The sequence below is a fragment of the Hippocampus comes genome, unplaced genomic scaffold (assembly GCF_001891065.2).
Source record: "Hippocampus comes isolate QL1 unplaced genomic scaffold, H_comes_QL1_v1.1 scaffold85, whole genome shotgun sequence".
In the NCBI taxonomy this organism is placed as follows: Eukaryota; Metazoa; Chordata; class Actinopteri; order Syngnathiformes; family Syngnathidae; genus Hippocampus; species Hippocampus comes.
Genome location: NW_017805540.1, coordinates 3937471 through 3960804, shown reverse-complemented (window position 1 = coordinate 3960804; position 23334 = coordinate 3937471). Strand labels below are relative to the sequence as shown.

At 43.0% G+C, this 23334-nt stretch overlaps 3 protein-coding genes across 4 annotated transcripts; 2 read left to right on the top strand and 1 right to left on the bottom strand.

Annotated features, from left to right (window-relative positions):
- The first annotated feature begins 2538 nt into the window (after nucleotides 1-2538).
- On the top strand, nucleotides 2539-10102 carry efcab14 (EF-hand calcium binding domain 14). Its single transcript, XM_019879070.1, has 9 exons — nucleotides 2539-3242; nucleotides 5010-5158; nucleotides 5271-5416; nucleotides 5599-5697; nucleotides 5791-5901; nucleotides 7271-7423; nucleotides 7793-7883; nucleotides 7969-8097; nucleotides 8683-10102. The coding sequence occupies exons 1-9, from the start codon at nucleotides 3067-3069 to the stop codon at nucleotides 8853-8855; spliced, it is 1227 nt and encodes a 408-aa protein (XP_019734629.1). The 5' UTR covers nucleotides 2539-3066; the 3' UTR covers nucleotides 8856-10102.
- A 48-nt stretch (nucleotides 10103-10150) lies between these two features.
- On the bottom strand, nucleotides 10151-11357 carry znf830 (zinc finger protein 830). Its single transcript, XM_019879071.1, has one exon. The coding sequence runs from the start codon at nucleotides 11265-11267 to the stop codon at nucleotides 10233-10235; it is 1035 nt and encodes a 344-aa protein (XP_019734630.1). The 5' UTR covers nucleotides 11268-11357; the 3' UTR covers nucleotides 10151-10232.
- An 80-nt stretch (nucleotides 11358-11437) lies between these two features.
- LOC109521286 (ankyrin repeat domain-containing protein 13C-like) lies at nucleotides 11438-22988 on the top strand. 2 transcript variants are annotated; one of them, XM_019879069.1, is made up of 14 exons: nucleotides 11438-12189; nucleotides 12836-12877; nucleotides 13137-13241; nucleotides 15005-15090; nucleotides 15165-15210; nucleotides 15290-15356; nucleotides 16872-17016; nucleotides 17093-17224; nucleotides 17604-17765; nucleotides 17841-17920; nucleotides 18016-18114; nucleotides 19507-19607; nucleotides 19693-19829; nucleotides 22850-22988. In XM_019879069.1, the coding sequence occupies exons 1-13, from the start codon at nucleotides 11829-11831 to the stop codon at nucleotides 19821-19823; spliced, it is 1557 nt and encodes a 518-aa protein (XP_019734628.1). In that variant the 5' UTR covers nucleotides 11438-11828; the 3' UTR covers nucleotides 19824-19829; nucleotides 22850-22988. The 2 variants fall into 2 exon arrangements, with proteins under 2 accessions (XP_019734628.1, XP_019734627.1); XM_019879068.1 differs by lacking the exon at nucleotides 22850-22988 and having other exon boundaries at nucleotides 11439-12189; nucleotides 19693-20887.
- The last annotated feature ends 346 nt before the right edge of the window (nucleotides 22989-23334 follow it).

Sequence of the window (23334 nt, the reverse complement as noted above, 5' to 3'; positions counted from 1 at the left end):
ATATTAGCTCTGTGTGGGCACCATGTTCTTATTATTATGTGAGGAATTCTCTTTTTATTTTTTTGCTGGGCGTAATAAAGCATCAGCAGTAGGGCCATGTCTCAAACTGAGATGCTCAGGAGCAGTCAGTGGCTATTGTGTGTTGAATTTCATACAGGGTGACTATTATTAGTAATTCACCGCAGTAGTTTTGGAGGGGAGAGGGCTTGTGGGGGAGCAGGGACTATAAAGGAATATATTTTCCCAGCAGAAAGCAGGCCAGTGGGTGTGCAATTTTCATGAAAAAGAATGAAAGGCCAGTGGGCTCTTGCCTTCACTCATCCCAACAGTTTTTTTCTGGGTAACACCGACGGTTGGTGGGATGACCTGTTGCAGAAAGCCACATGGCAGCAAAAGTCACTATTTATACAATTTACGCATTCAAGATATAAATATGTAAATACTAAAAATAAATAAATAAATAAAAAAGGGGGAGGGTGGCAGCTACTATACAGTATGTGCCTTTAGGAGACTACCGAAATTAGCTGGTGGAGGAGTCCGATTGACGATCTAGCTCAGAGTTGTCCGTACTTTATTCTCTGAGGGCCATTGACAGAAAAAAAATAAAAATGCATGGGCCACTTTGCAATTCTTAGTAACTTAAGTCATTTAAAATGCTAAAACCAACCCATTAAGCAATTAAAGAGAGCATCTCAAATGTCACTGTACACTTATTTTTCTATTTCGTTTCAAGGTAGCATTTTTTTGACAGTGTTAACTTTGTAGTAATTTTGGAAATATATCATGACCATGGCTCGCAATTTACTTTGAAGCAGCGTTGCGAATTTGCTTTTTTTTTTTCACTGTAAGCCTACAATTCACAGTTAAATTCAGCAGGTCAAGTCCCTCACATCCAATGAACTTCAAATTCCTCACATCAGTGTCTCTTAATATGTTTCACCCAAACAATCCCCCCGAGTCCATCCATTATTTGAACGACTTACTGTAGCTCAACAGCTCCCTTATTACACTGGTCAACAGCAAATTTTAATCAGGGAGGACTTCACATGTCTCAAAGTATTTTTGACGCTGACTTCAAAAATGTCTTTCAATTTTTTTTTAATAGCCCATCAGGTTTTTGAGATATTTTCCTTTTTTGCTTTTAAGTTTGATTCGTAAAAACTGGCGCAATACAGATTTTATCACAGCAGTGACGTGTCAGAAAAAAAAATCCACCTGTTGCTGAATATAACCCTTAATTCATAAATATGACCAAATATTCATCTTTTAGAGTTTACTTGCGACTCTGATTAAGACACGAAGTACAAATTTGTTGACCAGTGTTTGTTAAGTCCCTCACCAAATAAGATTGACTTGAACTTTATCGCTTAATAGCTGTGCCTCAATAAGACTTGATGTGCAACGTCCACTTGGTCAAATAAACTCCTCAACCCAAATATCTGTCACATCGGGCCCCCATAACTGAATGGCTCGAAATTTTGCACATTAGTCTAATTTGATCAGCTATTCAAAGTCCTATGGATGTATTATTATTATTATCATTATTATGATTATTTTCCATCCATTTTCTGATCCGCTTATCCTCGCAAGGCTCGTGGGGCATGCTGGAACCTATCCCAGCTGTCTTCGGGCAGTAGGTGGGGGACACCCTGAACTAGTTGCTCGCCAAGAGCAATATTATTATTGTTATTATTATTATGTCAAGTAAGTTCAGAGGTCAAGTTCCTCACCAAACAACTGACTGATTTGAAAAAAAATCTGACAAAGGTGTGTGTGTGTGTGTGTGTGTGTGTGTGTGTGTGTGTGTGTGAGAGAGAGAGAGAGAGCGAGAGAGAGAGAGAGAGAGAGATTGACTTCCAAATCATGACGCTAATAACATAACTGCCTAACTAATTTTGCCGATTTTTGCAGAAATGATTCTCCATAGTTCACTGCAGATGTTGCAAAATATTGGCCAATATTATATGCTCATTGCACAATTTGCAAACGTGAAGTAAAAGGTCTTGCATCTGAATGCAGTACTTTGCTTACCTCGCAGCAATGCAGACTCTGAAAGAGTCTGCAGTGTTGTGAGAAAGGTTCACACAGATTTCCGAAAATCGCTTGCACCAGAAACACTGACAGCATTATTGCAGTGCAAAGTAAATATGAATGGATGCTGTAACTTCGAGCCGATGGGTCAGCATTTGGAGTTGGTGAAAAAAGTAACGCAGGAATACAACTCTGAACACAGTAATGCCACTAAGTAGAATGATGATTAGACGTTCACCTGCCATTGTATTAAGGAGATCTACAATAAATATCATTAAAAATTTCGTGGGTTTTTTTCTGCCGTTATTTTGACATATAAAATGCTTTGGTATGTTATAAGGATTTTTTTGCTCTTTATAAGGATTTTTTTGGTAGTTTATATGGGTTGGGCGCTCCGAAAGTTTGACAGGTATGAGTTATAAACGTGTCGAAATGCTGCATAGAGGGGGGCGGGAATACAACGAGACATAGGAAGTTGGAGTCAAATCAGTCAACCTATCAGATTAGATGTAACTGCAACGTCGCATCTAAACAATATACTGTACATGCAGCGAGGCCGACCGACGCAGTGGATCACTTCGCAGCAAATTTGAGTTTTGACGTTTAGTATGACGTTTCTATTATCATTCGTCCGTAATCACTGACACAAAAGAATGCTCGTCGCGGGCGCGAGTCTTTTCGAATCACGACGTTAGCCACTTGTAGTTGTGGTCGTTAGCATTAGCGAAGTGTCAAATGTAGCCGTGGTAGCCATCCACTAGATTTTAATACGAGCGCTAGCATTTAAAGTTGCTGGAGGTGGGGGTTTAAAAAAAAGATGGTTGTGTTGCTCGTTTCATTATAAACACTTGGTAGTCGTCTGGCAGAAAGTAACCGGCCCCGTCCGGTGTCTTTATTCCCTTCGGCCTCTTTCCGTCACTGAAACTCTGGCGTTAGCTTAGCTTCAACCGCAAGTCAGCCAGCAAGCTGGACAAAACGTTGGATTTAGTCGGCTTTAAGTCGAGCTCGGCGGGCTCGCTGACGCCTCAGAAGAAAATGAAGAAGAGGAAGGAGCTTAACGCCCTCATCGGACTCGGGGACAGCAAGAGAAAGAAGGCGAAGAAAGGCTCCGGTCACCGGCTTCTCCGAACCGAGCCGCCGGACTCGGAGTCGGATTCCAGCTCGGAGGACGACGAGTTCAACGGCATGAGCAGCGGAACTAGCTTTGGCAAGTGAGTGCTCCCTTCAGACGAGCTTTCTTGCAACCATGTTAACAACATTTCTGACCACACGAACGCCCTGCAAAAGAAACTTCTGTGTAAACAATCCTCTTAATACATAAGAGGATTGCATATTAGCACATGTCAGCTGCAAAATGAAATGCAGTAATCATAAAAGATGCAAATTGAGAATTAAGTGGGAGTATTTTTCCAGGAAATAAATAATTTTACAGTGCCCTTTACAGAAAGATAATACTGTGTAGAATTTTGCAAGGCATTAGTCAGAATATAATACAATATACAAAATCATAAATGAGCAGCGGAACTAGCTTTGGCAAGTGAGTGCTCCCTTCAGACGAGCTTTCTTGCAACCATGTTAACAACATTTCTGACCACACGAACGCCCTGCAAAAGAAACTTCTGTGTAAACAATCCTCTTAATACATAAGAGGATTGCATATTAGCACATGTCAGCTGCAAAATGAAATGCAGTAATCATAAAAGATGCAAATTGAGAATTAAGTGGGAGTATTTTTCCAGGAAATAAATAATTTTACAGTGCCCTTTACAGAAAGATAATACTGTGTAGAATTTTGCAAGGCATTAGTCAGAATATAATACAATATACAAAATCATAACAAAACGAACATTGTTTTTTTGTTTTGTTTTGTGTGACAGAATGTTTGATTTATCAGGGGGAGTGGCTTTAACGAGCATCTTCACTGATGTGCTAATTCTACATAAATGCACATGGCTGCAGAGACAGTGGAGTTAAAATCACAGATGGGAGCAAAAGACAAAGCAGAATTCATTTTAAACGTTTGTTTGTTTTTGTTATTTTATTTATCTTAGTAGTTATAATCTTCCAACTCAATAATGTCGGGGTTTTTTTTCCAGAAGCAAACAGGTGTTCGTGTGCATGGGGCAGGGTGTCCACTAAAATCAGGGATTAAGATTTTATTTGTAAGGCCATAGAATGTAACGCGACAAGGGTCGTAGGTAAGGTTGCAATCACAGAGATAAATCGAGTGGCGTTTTTTTTAGGAATAAAGTAGTCTTGTAACAAGAAAAAAAAAAATTGAAGTTTTGTATTTATAATTTTGGGGGGGAACATTTCACAATTTTACAAACTAACACTGTAATTTTGGGAGAATTAAATGTTAAATTGCGAGAAACAAAACTAGCGGGACGAGACTAACAATGGAATATTATGACGATAATGCAAATGATTTTATGGGGAATCTGAATACATGACAATTCAAAATTAAAACAAGAGTGAAAGGGTAGTTTTATGAGGATCAAATGTTCAGTAATTTAAAAAGAAGTCCAAATAATTTTTTTCAAGAAACATCCTTAAAATACAAGATAAGGTCATGATGAGGATTAAGTTGTATCTCACAAAAGTGAGAATATGAGGAGAAATAATGAAATAACAATTAAAAGAATAAAGGTGAGATAAAAATGTCATCAATCTGTCATTTTATGAGACTAAATGGAAAGAGTACAAACATTTATTTCACTGCTAACTTTATAAGAATGACGTAACATTTTACGAGAATGCCTTTACGTGCCTAACCACGTCACTTCTACTCATGACATTCCCAATTTATTGTTCACCTTAGTTGAGGCTCAATTTCGGTGTAGTTTGTGGAGCCTTAAACATGGAATGAAATTGTACAATCCCCATGTCGTAAACAAACCTCTGAAAAGATCTTTTTCCATGAATAATTAAAGAAGTGAGGCAGTGCGTCTAATGCTGCCGCTTTTGACCGCTTCCAGGCGAAGTTACAGTCAGTGCTGCGCCGTATGCTACCCACTTTTTCTCTTCATCATACTCGCCGCCTGTGTCATGGCTTGCGCTGGACTCATATGGATGCAGATTGCCTTGAAGGAAGATCTGGACTCAATGAAGGAAAAACTGCACAGCAGTAAGATCCGCTGTCACGCAGCTGTTGTCGTGTTGCGCTGGACATAAGAGAATGTTGAACCCTCCTAACACTGCTGTGATTGATGGATTATTTATTGATTTATTTTGAACAGTGGAATCCAGCCAAAAGGCATCTTCAAGTGAAATCCCAAAACTAAGCGATGACCTGAAAAACAAGGACAAGAAGCTTGATGACATTGAGAATGGGGACAAAGGGTTGGGCAAACTCTGGTTCAACCTCACAGACATAAACAGAAAGGTTAGCTGTCATCTTTACATTGTCCAACTGGATGTAAGGAGCGTTGCGCCACACAAATTTTTTTTCAGCACACCGAATATAGTTCCCCATCCCTTTTCACGGAAAATAAAGTGACAGCATTGTGAATTTACAAAGTGGTCTTTATTTGTTGTTTTTATTGAATTGTCATTGCCCCCGTGCAGATTACTTTGTTGGACTCTGCTGTCAACCACTTAAAGGCCAATTTGAAATCGGCTTCGGATTTAATCAGCCTGCCCACTACAGTGGAAGACCTACAAAAGGTAAACAAGATGGGGTTTTCAAAAAAAAACATTTTTTAAACATTATTGTCATTGTTATTTGTTTTACGGAGGTTTTTTTCTTTTCAATTTCAGAGTGTGGCTACGATTGGAAGCACGTTGACAAGTGTTCAGCACGACGTGAAGACAATGCAGACCGCGCTCGAAACTCAGAAGAATTCCGACGACGGGCTGAAGGCAACTATGGTAAATTCATCCACTCGCAGGGCATAACTTGCGGTGTTCATTAAAAACTCGTTATGTCGTTTGGATCAGAACTCTAGAGATTTCACAGGGGCATCAAATGATTTGTCAAAACAAAATTTGAATTTTTTTTGTCATTTTAAACATTACAAATTAAAATGTCAAAATTCCGTATGAGTTGTCGGAATATTTTACTACAAAAATAACATCATTTTACAAGACTGCAATATTTCACGAGAAACAATTTGTACATTTTATTTTTTCAATATGAGAATAAAGTTGTGCTATTGTTAGAAATAAGGCAGAATTCCGCACCCCCCCCACCCCCAAAAAAGTATATAAATAAATAAATATAATAAACATAATGATGTTTTTAATGAGAAAATGACGTCATTTTACAAGCTTAAAAAGGTAGTTTCCGGAGAATTAAAACTGTCAGCTAGCAAGCGATTTTACGAGTGTAGTCACGTCACTGCGACGTGAAGTATCTGCTCTCCTCATCAGTCCTCAGCTGTTGTCCTCCTTCTGCCTATTAATCTTTGGGCTTGCACGTGTCCGAGTCGCTAGCAGATCTACTTCGATGTGGCTGCAATCCAAACCAAATGTCAACTTTGAGTCAGATATTCCAATTCTCTTATGCAACACACACGATGTGCCTTTTGGTGGAATTTCCATTGCCGAAAGCACCAGGTTAAGAGCAGCCTCGTTTCCCTGTGCCGTCGCACACGTGTTTTCATCTATAATACATGGAACAAGTGCCCGTCTATTTTGGGAGCTTACTTTCTGAGTAAAAAGTCGGTCGAACATTTGAGAAAACTTAAAAAAAAAAAAGCCCTCAAAAGGATGTTGAAAGCGCTATTTTTGCACTCTAACCTCAGTCGTAACAATGTGTTTAGTTGTTTGACACGGCTTTTAAATAACCTATGACACTGGGGACTTACATGTTATTTTTTGCTTTATTATTATTATTATTTTAATAAGTCACTCGTCAACGAACATGATAAAAAGCAGACCTACAATGTTTTCACACTAAAACTCTTTTGTCCAACTGTGGAAACAAACACAGGAGCCTTTACGCTTCTGGGAAGATGCTGGCCTAGTTTCAGATTGATCTTTAGATGCTTCTTTTCAGGTGAAAGTTATTTGTGACCCAGTCGCTAATATCGTTATTTTATGGGTCATCAACATTGGTAATCTGGAGCACAGATCTCCGCCTCGGGCAAAATGCGGAAACACGTTGTATACTCATTCCTCCAAGAAGCCACTTTGCTTCTGTTGACATTTTGTGAACGTCCTTTGGCCTCGCAGACCACCCCTGTATGAAATTGGAGGTAAAGCAACAACGCGTGCGTGCACGCGTTTGTTCTTACAGGACATAAGTGACCTGAGGAAAGCCGTGAGCAAGGCCAACCAGACGGAGGCCAAGCACCACATTTGGAGCGATGAGCAGATCCATATGCTTCTGTCGACTGTCGCCGAGCTCCAGAGCAGGGTGTCGTCTTTGGAGAGTGGGCCCAAACAAAATGTGAGGGTTTTTTTTTTTCCTTTGGCGCTATGACATTTGTGGATTTTTTTTTTTTTTTTGTGATCATTTTATACATATGTTTACATTACAAAAACAAATGTGGCTTTGTATGTGAACAGAACGCGTGCATGATGTTACTCTAAACAACGATGCCGATGCACAGCCGATTGTCAGTCCCTCAATGACGCTCCCCGGCCCGTTAGAGCGCATGAAATGGAATATTTCGATTTCCATTATTTCATTTGAAAAAACAAATCTTTGTTGGCATCTCAGAGGAGATTATGTACAAATTGAGAGGTTTTCTGTATTTCTTACTGCATGTATAAGATACTAAGACCCCACAATATTATTTTTGCCCCATGTCTCCAGTTGAAAGATGCTGAATTTCAGCCCCTCGACAGCAGCGGGCCTCAAACGACCGAGATGAACGAGCCTCAAATAACCAAAGTGTCGCCACCAGGTGCTGTGTCGTCACCGCAGAATAAACCTGCTCACTGCTTTTTACCTGTGTTACAATACATTTTATTTTTTTTTTATTTTGATAGATAACACCACGCTAAGTCCTGACCCAGACACGAGCAGACGCCCACGCTTCCTCACCCTGAACCGCTCCAAGAGAAATAGCGACATCAAATGCCAAAAGAGGCGCTTAGTTCCTGGAGTCACGTTAAAAGGTGTGTACAACTACTACAATATGCTGTCATAACTCGGGAGGCCAAATTTAGACAGGTCGTCATGATCATGTCGTACATCAAAATCGTCGACAACGCAATAATCCATGTTGTTGTTTATCATAGCGAAGATTTGTTTTTCCTCTCAAAACCGCCTCTGAACTTTCCATGCTGTCCTTGATGCACACGCACAGTTGCTGTACCCTAGCGATGGAGCTTGAAAGTTTTTCAGTGTTTACGGAACTTGCCTTTCAGCGCAGCACAACGATGAGCATCCGAAAAGGGAGTACATGGCTAATTCAATTTCTGTTAAAGAGGGACCATTGTCTCTGGAAGCTATTTGGAACATTAGCTACTAATATTAGCATCAGCATTAATGAGCCACAGCTGTAAACGTTATCTTAAAGATAAGGGATTTCATTCACCAAGGTTTGCCATTTTTGGTGCAACTATAACCACTGATGAACGTCTGTGACAAATTGTCATTTTCTCCCTCAACCCATTTATGTATTATTAATAACCCTGATTTGAGTTTTTTTTTTTTTTTTTTATTCACGAGAAATTACAGTAGCAGTTTTTGTGCACAAGGTCTGAAAGAAATCTTCGCGGATGACTATGGCAATCCAGCGGGCCTGACGTACGAAGAGCTGTGGGTGAAGCTGGGGCCGTTGACTCCGAAAGCTCGAGTGCTGCGGTGTTTCGACAGCAACGGCGACGAGAGGTACTCCATGACGGAGCTGAGAGCCGCTTTTGGGCTGTGAGCGAGTCACCCACGGACAGCAGTGAACCTCCAGTGAAGGAAGCCCAGCGTGGTCTGGCGTACGCTCTCTGTAATTGCTGCACTTTTTGGTGTGAACAAATTGTCTTCTTCCATTTCTGTCCGATCCAGCACAGCCTCAGCTCCTGCCCCAAAACTTGAGCTCGAATCCACTCATCTGCAGAATGGTCACCGACTTATAAGTATCGTTCTCGAATGACAACACCACGCCATCATTCGCTGAGATTTTTTGTGGCAAAAATGCCCCACCACCCCTCACCTGGTACAAGTGTGAGATGTATTTATAAACTTTTATGAATGTTTACAAACATGACTACTAGAAACAGATTCTTCCAACCTGTTCCTGTTTTTAGCCACTTTCCTATCTTAACTGTGATGATTGATCCTAATCCTGGTCAGTTAGTATATTTAATGTATCTCAATAGCTAATCATATCCCCCCCCCTTTTTTTTTCCATCAAACTCGGTTTGAAGGGCTATGTGCACTTGGAAACACTAAGAATTTATGTAGCAATAATAAAGATGCCTAGCATGCAGTAGAGCAGAGGTGGGCAACCTACAGCACGTGGGCCAAAAACTTATTACGCCGGAATGCGCAGAAAATATAAACATTTCTTTGATCGCTGTATATTTCTTAAATATAACCCACACATGACTCGATAAGATAGGAGAAAGGTTCGCCACCCCTGAAGTAAACATACCAAGCTGAATGTGTAACAGGTAGTACAAGCACTGACATCGCCCATTAAGTCTCGTTTTATGCGCGGCATAAAGACGTATTCACGGAATTGTCCCTCAAGCGGCCGCTGTTAATAAAAAGAAAAAAAAATCTCTTTTCATTCAGGGTGTTGGATGAGTTATTGTACAATTCTGAGCTTAAAACCGGTATATTTTAAGTTGTACTTTACAAGTTGCTCATAATAATGTAACATGTACACATTTATTTATGACAAAGCTATTATTGTCCACTACGTTGAGGTAGTTTCAGACAATTTGCTGGGAATGTACTGGCCTGGGCCACTACAAAAGGTTTTGGTGCAGATCAGGGGTGGGGAACAGTCAGTCTATAACACACTTTAACACACAAATGCTCACAACAGACATTTGTTTGATCGTTGTTTTCATTGATCTAGTATGGAGGGCTGGTTCCCGATCCCTGATCTGAAAGCTGCTACTGAGATTTTATTGGTGTTTTTGTGTGTGAGCATCAATGAATAAACAGTAAACAATTTTTGGATTGTGGTGTTTGATTTGTAAGACGATGAGCTCCGGTTTCCTCATATTTAATGTTAGCATACAGTAAGTACAAAAAGTTCAGTCGGTTGTGTGTCTTTTTTTTGTACATATATTTTGTACACAAATCATGCCAGTGCCCCTTTGGCCCTCCAGTCCCGGGACAAAAGTCGAAGTAGTTCTTCATTCTCTTCCTCTTCCTCCTCGTCCATACTGGCTTCAGTCTCCATGGGTTCCTCCTCCTTGGGCTGAAGCCTTCTCTTCACTACGTCCCTCTTGTCCCTCAACATCTCCACCCTCTTGTAACACTCGATCTGCTCGTCGATCTCGTCAATCTGTCGCTCGAGGCGGCCCTCCTCGTCGTCCTCGGCCACGATTGCCTCCGACTTGGTGTTCACCTGCCGGATCTCCTTCTGGAACTCCTCCCACTCCTTGTCCATGTGGTCCTTAGGCGCGTCCACGTTTCGCACCTTAGCGTCCCGAACCGGGTCATCGAAGAAACCCTCAGGCAGCGTCTCGGCCGTGTTGTCCTTCTTCTCGGCGCTTTTCTCCACAACTTCTGCCTTGACGATGGAGCCAGAGTGGGAGACGGTGGGGGCGGACGGGATGGAGCTGTCGAAGAAGTCTGCTGGTAATCCGGTGTGTTCCGGGGGCTGAGAAGCGGCTGTGGTGGTGGTCGTCCCTGCTTCCCCAGTCATCTCGTTTTCCACCTCATCGTTGTCATCGTCGTCATAGGCACCCGCTAGCAGACTAACACCCGCCGAGTTCTTGGCAGAATCCGGTTTCGCAAAGAAATCTGCAGGTACCGCAACGGCGGACTGACCTGTACCCAACGTTTGCTTTGCCTTTTTCCCGTTGATTTTCTTGTCGTCGTCAGTCACTTTTCTCTTCACCGGTTGACTTTGCGTTGTTTGTTTCGCCTCTTTGAGCTCGCTCACCTTCTCCTTGTGCTGTTTTCCAAGGACGTGAGCGGGCCACAGCAGCTCAGATTTTACCTGCGTGTTGCAGATAACGCAGCTCAAGTGGCCCAAGCTGTTATACTTAGCGAATGGAGACTCGACGCGCTTCTTCTCGGACGTTTGCCTTTGCTTCTCCTTCATTAGGCGCCGAAGTTCCTCTTGATTTACAATTTTCTTTCCTTTCCCTTTCTTCACGGTGGCCATTGTGGCAAGGAAAAATATACCAATAACACGGCTATTTGAGTTACCTTGCTCGACGAGCTGAAAGTATCATGGCGCTTGAAAATGACATCATCAAAGATTCGCGTTCACGGTGGATCTCGCGATAGTAGCCGAACTCTCCTGCCTTATTGAACCATCCCGGCGTCTGTTTCATATTTGCCGCAAAGCCCGCAGAATATCAACCGGTTCGTTTAAAAAAAAGGGCTTTCAGGATGAGTGGAGGAGACGTTTGTGTAATTGTGGTTACATCTTAGCTCCGTTTTGTTTTGATGTGTGCGCCGAATAATATTAAACCCTCGTGGGGTCATATCGCCGCGCCCACTGTAGTACATATATTTTTTTTATTGCGGGCTAGCTAGAGCGGCCGGGAGCAGCGCTTCACGGGTGCAAGCTTAATGTCGCTGTTAAGTTTGGCCGTCGTAAAACAGCGGAATTCCTCCAGTGTTTTGTTTTCTTAGCCACATTTTGACTTGTTCTCGTTTAATGCTAATGCCGATGAGTCGAGTGAGCTAGTATCTCAGGTGATTGAGGTCTTTCGCAACCATGACAGGTGAGACGATACGCGCCGCGTGCAAGGACCACTACAAAGGCAACAAAAATGCACAAGCCGTCGACTCGTTCGACGAGACTTCCAACGGGACCATCCCCAACGGGACCGGTCACCACTTGAAGTCCAACAAGGCTTTCGTGAAATCGGTCAAACCGTCGGCACTGCAACAACAGCAGCAGCAGCTGAATGCCAACAACCTGAACGGCAACGCGTCTGTCGTCAACGACGATAATAAGAATCCGATCATCCTCGCCAACGACGATTTCCCGGTGCATGAGTGCGTGTTCAAAGGGGACGTGAGACGGCTCTCCTCCCTCATCAGGACCCATAGCATCTCCCAGAAAGACGTACACGGTAAGAACAATTCCATGAGCTCGTTGTTTTCATCCTCTCTCCATGACAAATAATTGTATGATGCTGAAGAGCGCTGTTGTTCACCACAATTCTTTATTCCACACATTCCGTCCATTCCCCAATTTTCAAATGTTTTCATTGTTCCTCATTTTCCATGTCAAGTCAAATTTCCATTACTTCATTCAAAAACAGGACATTACTGTACTTCACATCGACAGTGCAGAAAATGCAAATCATTGTGATTGTGATTGGTCTGTAACATGTCAGAAAAACTGGACTGCAGGGACTTAGCACATTTCTACCTGACAAAAAAAAAATCCCAAAATTACATAAACAAAATGTCTATTTTTCTCAATTTTTAAAAAAACTATATTTTGAACAAGTCAAACTATAAAACTGTTCAGATCTCTCCAGAGTATAGTATTTATCACATTCCCCAAATTCCCACGATTTTACATACTGTATCTACCCCACTCCTTCCACATTTCATGACAGATTGAAACCATTCAAACTTCAACCTCCCATCCAACATTTAAACAATTCTGTGGGTTCTACACCATGTCATTTCATCAACCTTCACACACAATTTCTATAGAATGAGCGTTCTCTACTGTCATATGGATTACTGTACTGTCTTTTTTTTTAGGTAATACCCCTCTGCACTTGGCTGTGATGCTGGGCCACAAAGGTAAGAGGGCATGAAAATGACATTAACAGATGCTTGCAATCTATAGCTCAAGGCTAGAGTAACTAGAACACCGAAAATAATGGAGATTCATTTAATGGGTCAAACGGTAGCCATCTTAATACTTGTTCTAAACGGGCGATTTTTAGGTCACACAGGTTATGAACAGGAATCAAATAAAAAGCTCACACTTTGATGATCTCGGGTGTCTGTACATGCAAAGGTTAATCCTGATCTGTTTCCATGTTTTTGTTTTTTTTAGAATGTGCCCTTCTTCTTCTGGCCCACAATGCACCAGTTAAGATGAAGAATGCACAAGGATGGAGCCCTCTGGCAGAAGCCATCAGCTATGGTGATAGACAAATGAGTAAGTAGCTCCACTTCATCAAATACTCCGTGTGTGTGCCGCTTTGTAGCTCGTATTGACTGTTTTAAAGTGGGGTACACACATATAAAGACTTTAACATCTTAACCTATGGACCACAGATTTCTGTTGGCTCATTTGAAGCACCGGGTGGGCATTAGCGGTAGTGTTCTAGAGTAGCTTACATCTTACTTGACAGACAGAATGTCTTGTGTTAGCCTTGATTTGCTCTGAGTCCCGCTCTGCCACACTGTCGCATGGTGTTCCACAGGGTTCAATTTTGGGGCCATGGCTGGTTTCATCGTATTTGCTGCCCCTGGGCTCCTTCTTAAAAAAAGTTGTTTGCTTTCACTGCCATGCGGTTGACAATTAGATCTATGTCTTGAGTGAGCAAAAAGAATGTTTTCTCCTTGAGGCCACTTTTGTTCTGCCTGACACTGAACCTTTTGAATTTCAATGAAAAGAAAACAGAGGTTGTGATGTTTGGTCCCAGTGGCCCTTATAAATCTCATATTGTTGACTTGGACCCCGTGGCGCCTTATCTAAAGCCAACAGTCTCAGTCATGGTTGACTTAGAGACATTTTACAGAACCGGACCTCTCTACCTTGAAATGGAGGAGCCCTGTCGGTTGCTTCTCTGTGCGTGTTAGTTGGTGGATTTGATCTGAGCATTTATTATCCTGGTGTTGGCCATCCAGGCGGCTTTGGAGCGCAGCCCAAATGACGGCTTAGTGTCGGGAAGCTCGTCACGAAGCGTTACGTGTAAACAGCATTTGGAATGCCTTCTCTCTGTTCATGCTGTGAATCTTGTACAAGTTATTAAAGATAGAAAAGTCCAGCGTGAATAATTGAAACGTAGCCTGCATGCTGGCGCTTTGCATGTGCCTCCCCTTTGCTATTTTTATGGAAAAAGTCAAATGAAAGGCGGGTGATTATGTGTGGTTAAAAAAAACAACAAAAAACAGCAGGTTTGTCCTCCATCATCACCCATAGCCGGTGGCCTCGTCATCAGATTACCGTCCGCAGCTCTGACTGCCACAGTGCATCTGGAGTTGCATTAGTTCAATGCGGCGCTGCCCATGCGTATCTCAGCCACCCCGTGTGATTAAGTAACCGCTGGAATTGTACTGGAGTCATGCACTGCAGGGCTTGAATAAAGGGATTGCTTTGTTCCTCCTATATTATTCACTTTCAGTGCACAAATGTCTTCGTTTAACCAAATTTTAGACTGGGTGTTACCTTGTGTCAGTCCATTCACTGGACACGTCGCCACGTTCGCCTTTTGGCTCAGCTCCTTCTTCACCATGACAGACCGATACAAAGTCCGCATGCACTTTGAGAAACTTACAAGAAAACGTGTCCAAATGAGCTCCAGTCAAAATCAGGTATCATTGACAGATGCAGTGCTGGATTGCAAAGCTTTGTTGCTAATGTGGGCTGAATAATAGCGTTGTTTTTGTTTTTCCCCTGGATGCAGGCAGAGAGGTACTCATTTTAAAATGTGGTCTTGATTGAACTTCCCCAGGTTTCCTCACATTAGTGCCCCCATCACATGAATAAATATATATCTGGCGATGGTCTGTAATTGCCTTTGCTCTGACATCTGATGGTGGACATCTGAAGCACAGCACAGGAGAAGTGACATCTGGAAAGTTAAACGTGCGAAATGTAGCATAGCCCTTCTGACAGTGTCCATCAAACGTGAGTCTTCTGGGCGTGAAAGTGCATGTCAACAGGTTAATTGGTTCTCGCTTCTTGTCTCGCAGTCACGGCAATACTGCGCAAACTGAAGCAACAATCCAGGGAGAGCGTGGAGGACAAAAGGCCAAAGTTACTCAAAGCCCTCCAGGAGGTGATCATGTCAGATTATCACTTTTGTTTGGTGATTTACAACCGGTCATCCACAACTCTTCTCTGTCCTTGAAGCTGGGCGACTTTTACCTGGAGCTGCATTGGGATTTTCAAAGCTGGGGTGAGTATTTTGCTTCTATGGTGGCCAAGTGATGGAAACACCGGAAAGACTTCACGAGCATCGTTTCTCCCCCCCACAGTGCCTCTGCTGTCTCGGATGCTTCCCTCTGATACTTGTAAAATCTACAAGCAGGGCATCAATATCAGGTAAGGCATAAAATAATCTACTGTCCATTACGTGATCAGTTTAACCCCTTTCAGTGGGCAGGTTACCATGTTATCGGGTTACAGGGTGCATGAAAGGGTTAAGGTATTTCCTTCGTGTCTGGGGGCATTTAATTCATCCCTCCACAGATGGTGATTAGAAGAGCAAGGTGTTTATTCATATGTATGCATTTTAATAAGAACATATATGCTTGATGACTCAGCATGACTTAGATTGTTCTTGGTTTTGCTGTTCGGTGCTTTCTACTGTTTTTATTACCGATTTGCTTTACTGTTTGTTGTATATGTTAATTTGCTCCATGTACAGCACTTTGTATGCAGCGATGGCTGTTTGAAAGTGCTCTATAAATACAGTTGAGTTGAGTTGAGTTCATCACTCTAGGGGTGTTCACACGGCACACATTTGCATCGGTGCTGCACCGACGTATTTTGTTGCGATATATCTTACACCGGTGTAAATTTTGTGGAGCGTTCACACGTAAAAAGCTGCTTACTAAAGAGAAGCGCGTTAACCCTAGTGCAGCCCCACTTGCGTTCACACGGAAGTTTCTGCGGCCCTGCAATACGATAGTAATAATACGGAAATAAAACATGCGCATGCGCAAAGTGTACTCCCTATTCCCCGCCTTGTTTGTGACATATCGAAAAACCATTGCTTATACTTCTCCGGACAAATCAACGCTGTGGTCTATCAGACACCGTAAAAGGATGAGAGAGAGAAAGGAAAGATGACGGAAATACAACAGAGCATGAAAGCAACGCATTCAATACCCGCATGTCATCAACTCTTCTCACGCGTCGTAGCGAGTCTACCCCCGTAGCGTTCACACGTCCAATTTTATTTATATCGGTGCTGCCCCGCAAACGAACATTTACTCTGGAGTAAATTTTTAAACCACCTCCTTGAGCAGGGTTAAATTGGCTCCGGTTTAAGCTATTTTCAGGGGCTACACCGGTGTCACATTGTACGTGTGAACGCTCTACGGGAGCAGCCTCAGTGCTGCACCGGAGTAAAAGTTGCCGTGTGAACACCCCTATTGAGACAAATTGATGTTAATTGTTGGGTCAAGGGTGAAATTACACGACAACCAAGTCGATCCGGCGTATTTCTCAAAAGGAGTGAGCCAGTCGGAATGTTGCACTATTGTGACAGAACAGTGGGGCAAATTTCCATAACACTGCTCAGTCACAGAGTTTCTTCCTCCCTGACTTGGCAGCGAGTGTGGGGATTAGCCACTTTCAATGTTCACATTCCAACAGCCAGACAATATAAGCACCTCAAAGCCAAAAGTTTGCTCTCGCCAACTAGTGCCATCAGCATTCCATTCTGGGAAGTGGCCCCCAACTCAAATGTTTGGTCAAGTGGTGTTTGGTGATGTGTCCGCTGCATGCACAACGTGCACAGATCTGCCAGACGAATCGACCAGTGTGTTTTGATGGCATGCCGATGAATCGCAGTGAGAACACAATCCGTGCTTTTTACTTTCTTTATGGTAGGTTGGACACCACCCTCATCGACTTCATCGACATGAAGTGTCAGCGCGGAGACCTCAGCTTCATTTTCAGCGGCGAGGCGCCGCCCTCGCAGTCCTTCGTGGTCCTGGACAACGAAGCCAAAGTGTACCAAAGAATACACCACGAGGTCAGACACTCTTCACCCGCTGGAGACGCAGCAGCGGCATGAGTTGATGGCCTGGGTTGTGCATGTGTCTTGAAAGGAGTCTGAGATGGAGACGGAGGAGGAGGTGGACATCTTGATGAGCAGCGACATCTACTCGGCCACCTTGTCCACTAAATCCATCACATTCTCCCGCACTCAGAGTGGCTGGCTCTTCAGGGAGGACAAAACCGTAAGGCCGTAGACGCTAACTGTATATTCCAGTTCATCAACTGCAGAGAGTACTAGCCCAACGCGGTTTTATTAGCTCATTTATTTCAAATCGTTTATCCACAACTCATAAACGATACGGATGAACTATTTGATGTGTTGTCAAGTTATCTTTAATGTGCTCATAATAAATCGCATTTTGGCCAGGTGCGCTTGTTTCGTCAGCTCGGCAACAAACCAGGCATTTTCAAAATGTATGTTTTTGAAAAATCTTTTGGTCATAACGATAATCATTTAAAGAATCTACGGTGTGAATAGAATGTTCCAATTTCTTTTCGTTATATATATTGCACCATTTTGGCAAAGCGTAGACAAACGTGGCCTTTGATGCGGCGTTGCAGGAGCGTGTGGGCAACTTCCTGGCGGACTTCTACGCCGTCAACGGCCTGGTGCTGGAGTCTCGGAAGCGGCGCGAGCACCTGAGCGAGGAGGACATCCTCAGGAACAAAGCCATCATGGAGAGCCTCAGCAAAGGCGGCAGCATCAGCGAGCACAACTTTGAGGTGAATCACGGTCAATTTTTTTGGGGGGGATCCGGGGGGTTACTTGGAAACAACAAATAGCAACTGTTTTCACAGTCCGCGAGGAGGCAGTCCCTCTCGGCGCCGGCCCCCAACACCATTTCTTGGGAGGAGTACATCACGGCTGAGTACGGAAAGTATGTTGTCGTTATTTGAGGGTGTTTTTTTTTTTTTTTTTTTTTTTGGTAACAGCGGCACAATGTTGTGATGTTTCTCCTCCCTGTGGGCGCAGGCCTCCTCATGTGGGCAGAGAGCTGGTGTGCAAGGAGAACAAGAAGCATTTCAAGGCCACCGTAGCCATGAGCCAGGACTTCCCGCTGGGCATTGAATCGTAAGTAACCCATCCTTGACTTGACACGCGTGGTATGAGATGGCTCTTACTAAAGCGGAACTAATACAGGAGTGTCAAATCCTCATCTAAAATTAGATTGCTGATGGTTGTACATTTGCGCTGATATCCACAGAGGGAATACTGTACTTGGGAATGGGAAGGAAAAAAAGGGAAGTAAAAATAAAATCATATAGAACACTTTGAAACAGCCACAGAGTTTGCAACTCGAAGTAATTACGGTTAAAAATAAATGTCTAGTTTGAGAGTGACAGGAGTAAAACCACTGACAGATTATACATATTTATATTTACAGAACATTTCACATAAATCCAAATCTGAGTCTTTTTCTCAGAAAACATTGATCAGTACTTGCTCCGTATGAAAGGTCAATGAAACCAATTAGAATGAGGAATAAAAACAAATACAAAAACAAAAAACAGTAAGTAGAGAGGTTTCAAAATTACAACTGAATATCCAAATCAAAGTCATTAAAAAAAAAAATGTCATGACTTGTCAAAGTCATCAATGTTCATAAAAAGCTGGTGACTCAAGCCCACGAGAATGAGATCAGAATACAGGAAGTAAATACCGAGCAAAATAAATTTGTCGCACAAAATCAGAGCTCACAGTTCCAGCCGATCTTCCTTTCATGCCAATGGGAATGAGTCAGAATAAATAAATAAGGGAAGCTGAAACCTACAAAAAAATTAAAAAACTGTCACAGAATATCCAAATCGAAGTGTTCACAAAAGGCTCCGGAGCAGGGTCCCATCAAGTCACTGGGAATCGGTCTAAAAGCAGGAAGTAAGAACCTACCAAAATAAAATCCGTAGTCGTCAAAGATCGAAATCCAAGTTAATCAATACCAGCCCCGAATGAAAGTTCTGTCAAGCCAGTGGGAAAGAGCAATAAAAAAAGCAGCAAGTGAAAATGCAGAGGGAGGAAAAAAAGCATTCATGACTCAGCATGAAGCAAACATTCATTCATTCATTCATTTTCCGAACCGCTTCATCCTCACTAGGGTCGCGAGGGGTGCTGGAGCCTATCCCAGCTGTCTTCGGGGAGTAGGCGGGGGACACCCTGAACCGGTTGCCAGCCAATCACAGGGCACACAGAGATGAACAACCATCCACCCTCACACTCACACCTAGGGACAATTTAGAGTGTTCAATCAGCCTGCCATGCATGTTTTTGGAATGTGGGAGGAAACCGGAGTACCCGGAGAAAACCCACGCAGGCCCAGGGAGAACATGCAAACTCCACACAGTGAGGCCGGAGCTGGAATCGAACCCGGTACCTCAGCACTGTGAAGTCGACGGGCTACCCACTGGACTACCGGGCCGCCCATGAAGCAAACATTTGTCGTCAAAAAGCGTGTTGCTTTTGTTTCAGATTACTGAATGTGTTGGAGGTGGTTGCTCCCTTCAAGCACTTCAACAAGCTGCGGGAGTTCGTCCAGATGAAACTGCCCCCCGGCTTTCCTGTCAAACTCGGTGCGTCGTCCCCGTTTTCCTGGCAACTCTGTCCCACACCAACCCTGCTAACACTCCCCACCGTCCCCCTTTGTGTTTTGCACAGACATCCCCGTGTTCCCGACCATCACGGCCACCGTCACCTTCCAGGAGTTCCACCACGACCACTTTGAGGGCTCTCTCTTCGTCATCCCCCCCGACTTTAAAGAAGACCCCAGCCGCTTCCCGGACCTCTGACTGCCTGCAAACACAACATTCACTTCAAATCACTGTCCTTACGTGCATATATACAAGCATACTGTATTTCTCAAAATAGCGGGAGTAATATTCAACATTATTTATGTCGAGTGAGTTTAAAAGAAATGGAAGAGAAAAAAAAAGGACTTAAGCTGTGCATAGAAGATTGTGGAGCGACCATGTGTTGGGAATGAAGCTGGTCTTAAACTGGTTTACGACATGCAGTGGGTAAGACTGCGCACTTTGATTTCAGCCCACAGTCTGTTTATGTCTTGTTGTTTTGGTCAGCAAAAAAATTTTCAAATAGGTTTACTCTTTAATCTTCATGAACAGGGATAATTACACTTTTCCCCCCCTCATAGAGCAAAAGGGAGGCATCAAGTGAACAGGCAGACTTAGAGGGGAGGCCACTATTTGAGGAAATCTCTTTTCTGCGTTATAAATGAGAGCTGAGCGGCAGCCATTTTGTTGCCGGATCCAAAACAAACCAATGCTTTCCATGCTGCTATTCTCAAAGGACTCCACAGTATATTCTTATTAAAATTCATCTTCTCATTTATATCAAGTGTCCTGGCACTGTCCTGTAAATAGTTTTGGCTTCTCAACAAACAAAAATATGATCGGTTATATTATATACTTAAGCTTAATTATGCATTTGTGCATATATGTACTGTACGTATATGTCTCTCTCTACTCATGGACTTAACAGTGTGTAGCAATACGTTGACGATACGCAAGAATGTTTTGAACTGACCTCCAAAATGCGTTCATTTTCCACATTCAGGTTAGCTCACGTTTACCTCCTACTCCTCGACCGTCTTCTCCATTGTCTTGTCAAAAGATTGTAGCGCGTGCGAGACTTTTCAGGTTTACCGTCATTGGCGTCAAGCTGCACTGTTTGAGGGTGACTACGTGGCACACAGTTTAACAAGTCTGTCACCCCTTCAAACACCTTTCAGTGCTGATAGTAGCTTGTCTGTTATTATTCTTTTGTACAAAACTAAGCTGTAAAGTTACTGGCACTCATCCTTCCTTTTCAATAAAGCACCAGCATCATACAGATACTTAATTTGTCGTTCACTTCCACGATGAAAGTCTGTTATGTGATTATGCATTTATCAGACGACTTGATGATGTTTGAAAATGAAAGTGTATTGAATACACTTTCATTTTCAAACATCTTTTTGTTTCATGTTATCGATGTTGAAGCTGCGCTGAGCTCAGTTTTATGGTAGTGGGCTTTCACCCGTACAAAAAGAGAAAAACTTCAAACGTATACGGTATGTAACATCCCACGTCACAATTTTTTGTAAATCGCACGTCCTCCCACCCCTCCCCACAAATATATACTTTTGGTCAGCCCACACATGAGTGGTGTTTATTTTTCTTTACAAATGACCGACCAGTCTAACGTGTTGAAAATGACTTGTGCTCTTTGAGGTTGAAGAATAAAATGCCACTTTTGGGATCTCCTGAAAAGTGACGGCCATCCATTTATGGCATTGTCTGCTGGTCAGGCAGCATCTTGGCCAGGGACGGAAAGAGACTGGAGCGACAGGTCAGGAGGGCCAGTTCCGTCCTGGGCTGCTCCCTGGACGCTCTGGAGGAGGTGGGCAACAGGAGGATGCTAGCTAAGCTAAAATCTATGATGGACAGTCCCTCCCACCCCCTCCAGCCCGCCCTGATAGCACTGGGTAGTTCCTTCAGCCAGAGACTGTTACACCCGCGCTGCAAGAAGGAGAGCTACCGCCGCTCACTCCTACCGACTGCTGTCAGGCTGCTAAATAAGAAATAAAATACGTGAAAAACCGGTAACAATTGTAAATAGCACGGCCACCTTGTACCAGTTGCATATATGCTTATATATATACCGGTATATATCTATATTATATTGCACTTATATTGAACTGTGTAAACCTCTCTTTATCTACATTTATTGTTGTGCTTGCAAACACTTTGTTTTTCTTCTTTCTATCCCCCAAAATTGCTGCTGTAGACTGTAAATTTCCCCAGTGTAGGACAAATAAAATGATATCTTACACTTACCGCCCTCTGCTGGGACACTACAGTTAAGATTCTTTTTTAAGACATTTGTGCAACATACAACCGTTCAGGATATGTAGTTTAACCCAACATGGACGAAGCATAAAACAGTTTAATTTTAAACCACGATTCTCAATATAACTAAAAACAAATACGCGTTTTTTAAGGTCGGTTAAAAATCAATTCAAGCTTGACTCTTGACTTGCCTTTTTTTCCAATAAAATATTACAGTTTTGATATCACTATTTCAAAAGATTGCAGCTTGAAACCGGTGAGAACAAACACCCCATCCCTTCCTCTCACACGCACACACACAGACGCACACACACAGACTTCTGCTGAGCCAGTTTGATTGTAAATGTCACACACCAACATGATAATGACAAAAATTGACTCCTATAGTACTAAGACCACAGGCCAGTCATTTTCAACAATGAATATTATGTGCACTGTCTCACACACACACAAACTCTCAGTTCAACCAAGTCCAAAAACAAAAATTTAAGAACGTTTTTCTCTTACTATGCATGTTGCTTAGCGCCTTAGTGTAGGGACTTGTGACATGCCTTCTCTTGAACAATCCTCTTCAAATTCCGCTGTTGCCACTCGAAGCAGGCACTGTCTCCATGCGAGCTGCAGGGGTTACTTACTAATTGCTTGCCACATAAGGCAAACGTTTTTGACCAAGATCGACTTTTGAAGCGACCAACCTCCCGCGATCGACCCGATCGCTCACGTGCGCATATGCACTCACACACGCCAAGACGAGCAACAGAGATGAAAGAAAGTGAAACACACAAATCTCCCCCCCCCCATTTTTGTTTGTCCAATAAAGACACAAGACATGATGGCGTTTGACTGATGCTTTAGTAGAGTAGAATGGCAACTGACAATAACAGTAGCAAGCGGCACCTCGCCTCTTGGGTTATACCATCTCAACTAGAACTGGGAGGGGGGGGGGTAGTCCCCAAACAATTTCCTCCTCCCACCACTCGCCGTCAACTTGGAACCAGTCCGCTGCCAGGTCGATCGCGATCGACGTATTGGGCATCCCTGCCTGAAAATCAGAAGAAATTCGCTGACTAGCTTTGCACTTAGCGCAGTTGTTTGTGCATGAGCTGTGACATTAAGGTCAAAATTCAGTTGTCATCTGACTGGTTGCCCTGTATGTCAATCAAGTGGCGGGATCGATGATTGGCTCACGTTGTAAATTCTGTTGCACTTAGCGCCGTTGTTTGAATGGCAGTGCCACCGCCGAGGCGTTTTCGACAATTGTCACGTGAAAGCCCAGCAGCCGCATGAAACCAGCCAAAGAGCCGCGAGTTGGCCACCCCTGCTCGAAATGTTAGTCGGTGCAATTTTGCTACTTTAGTTGGTTGATACATTTCCGTCAGTCAACAGATGAATTTCATAAAGGATTTTTAAAAATACATAAACCAGGTTGCTTAAAATGTATACATACATACAC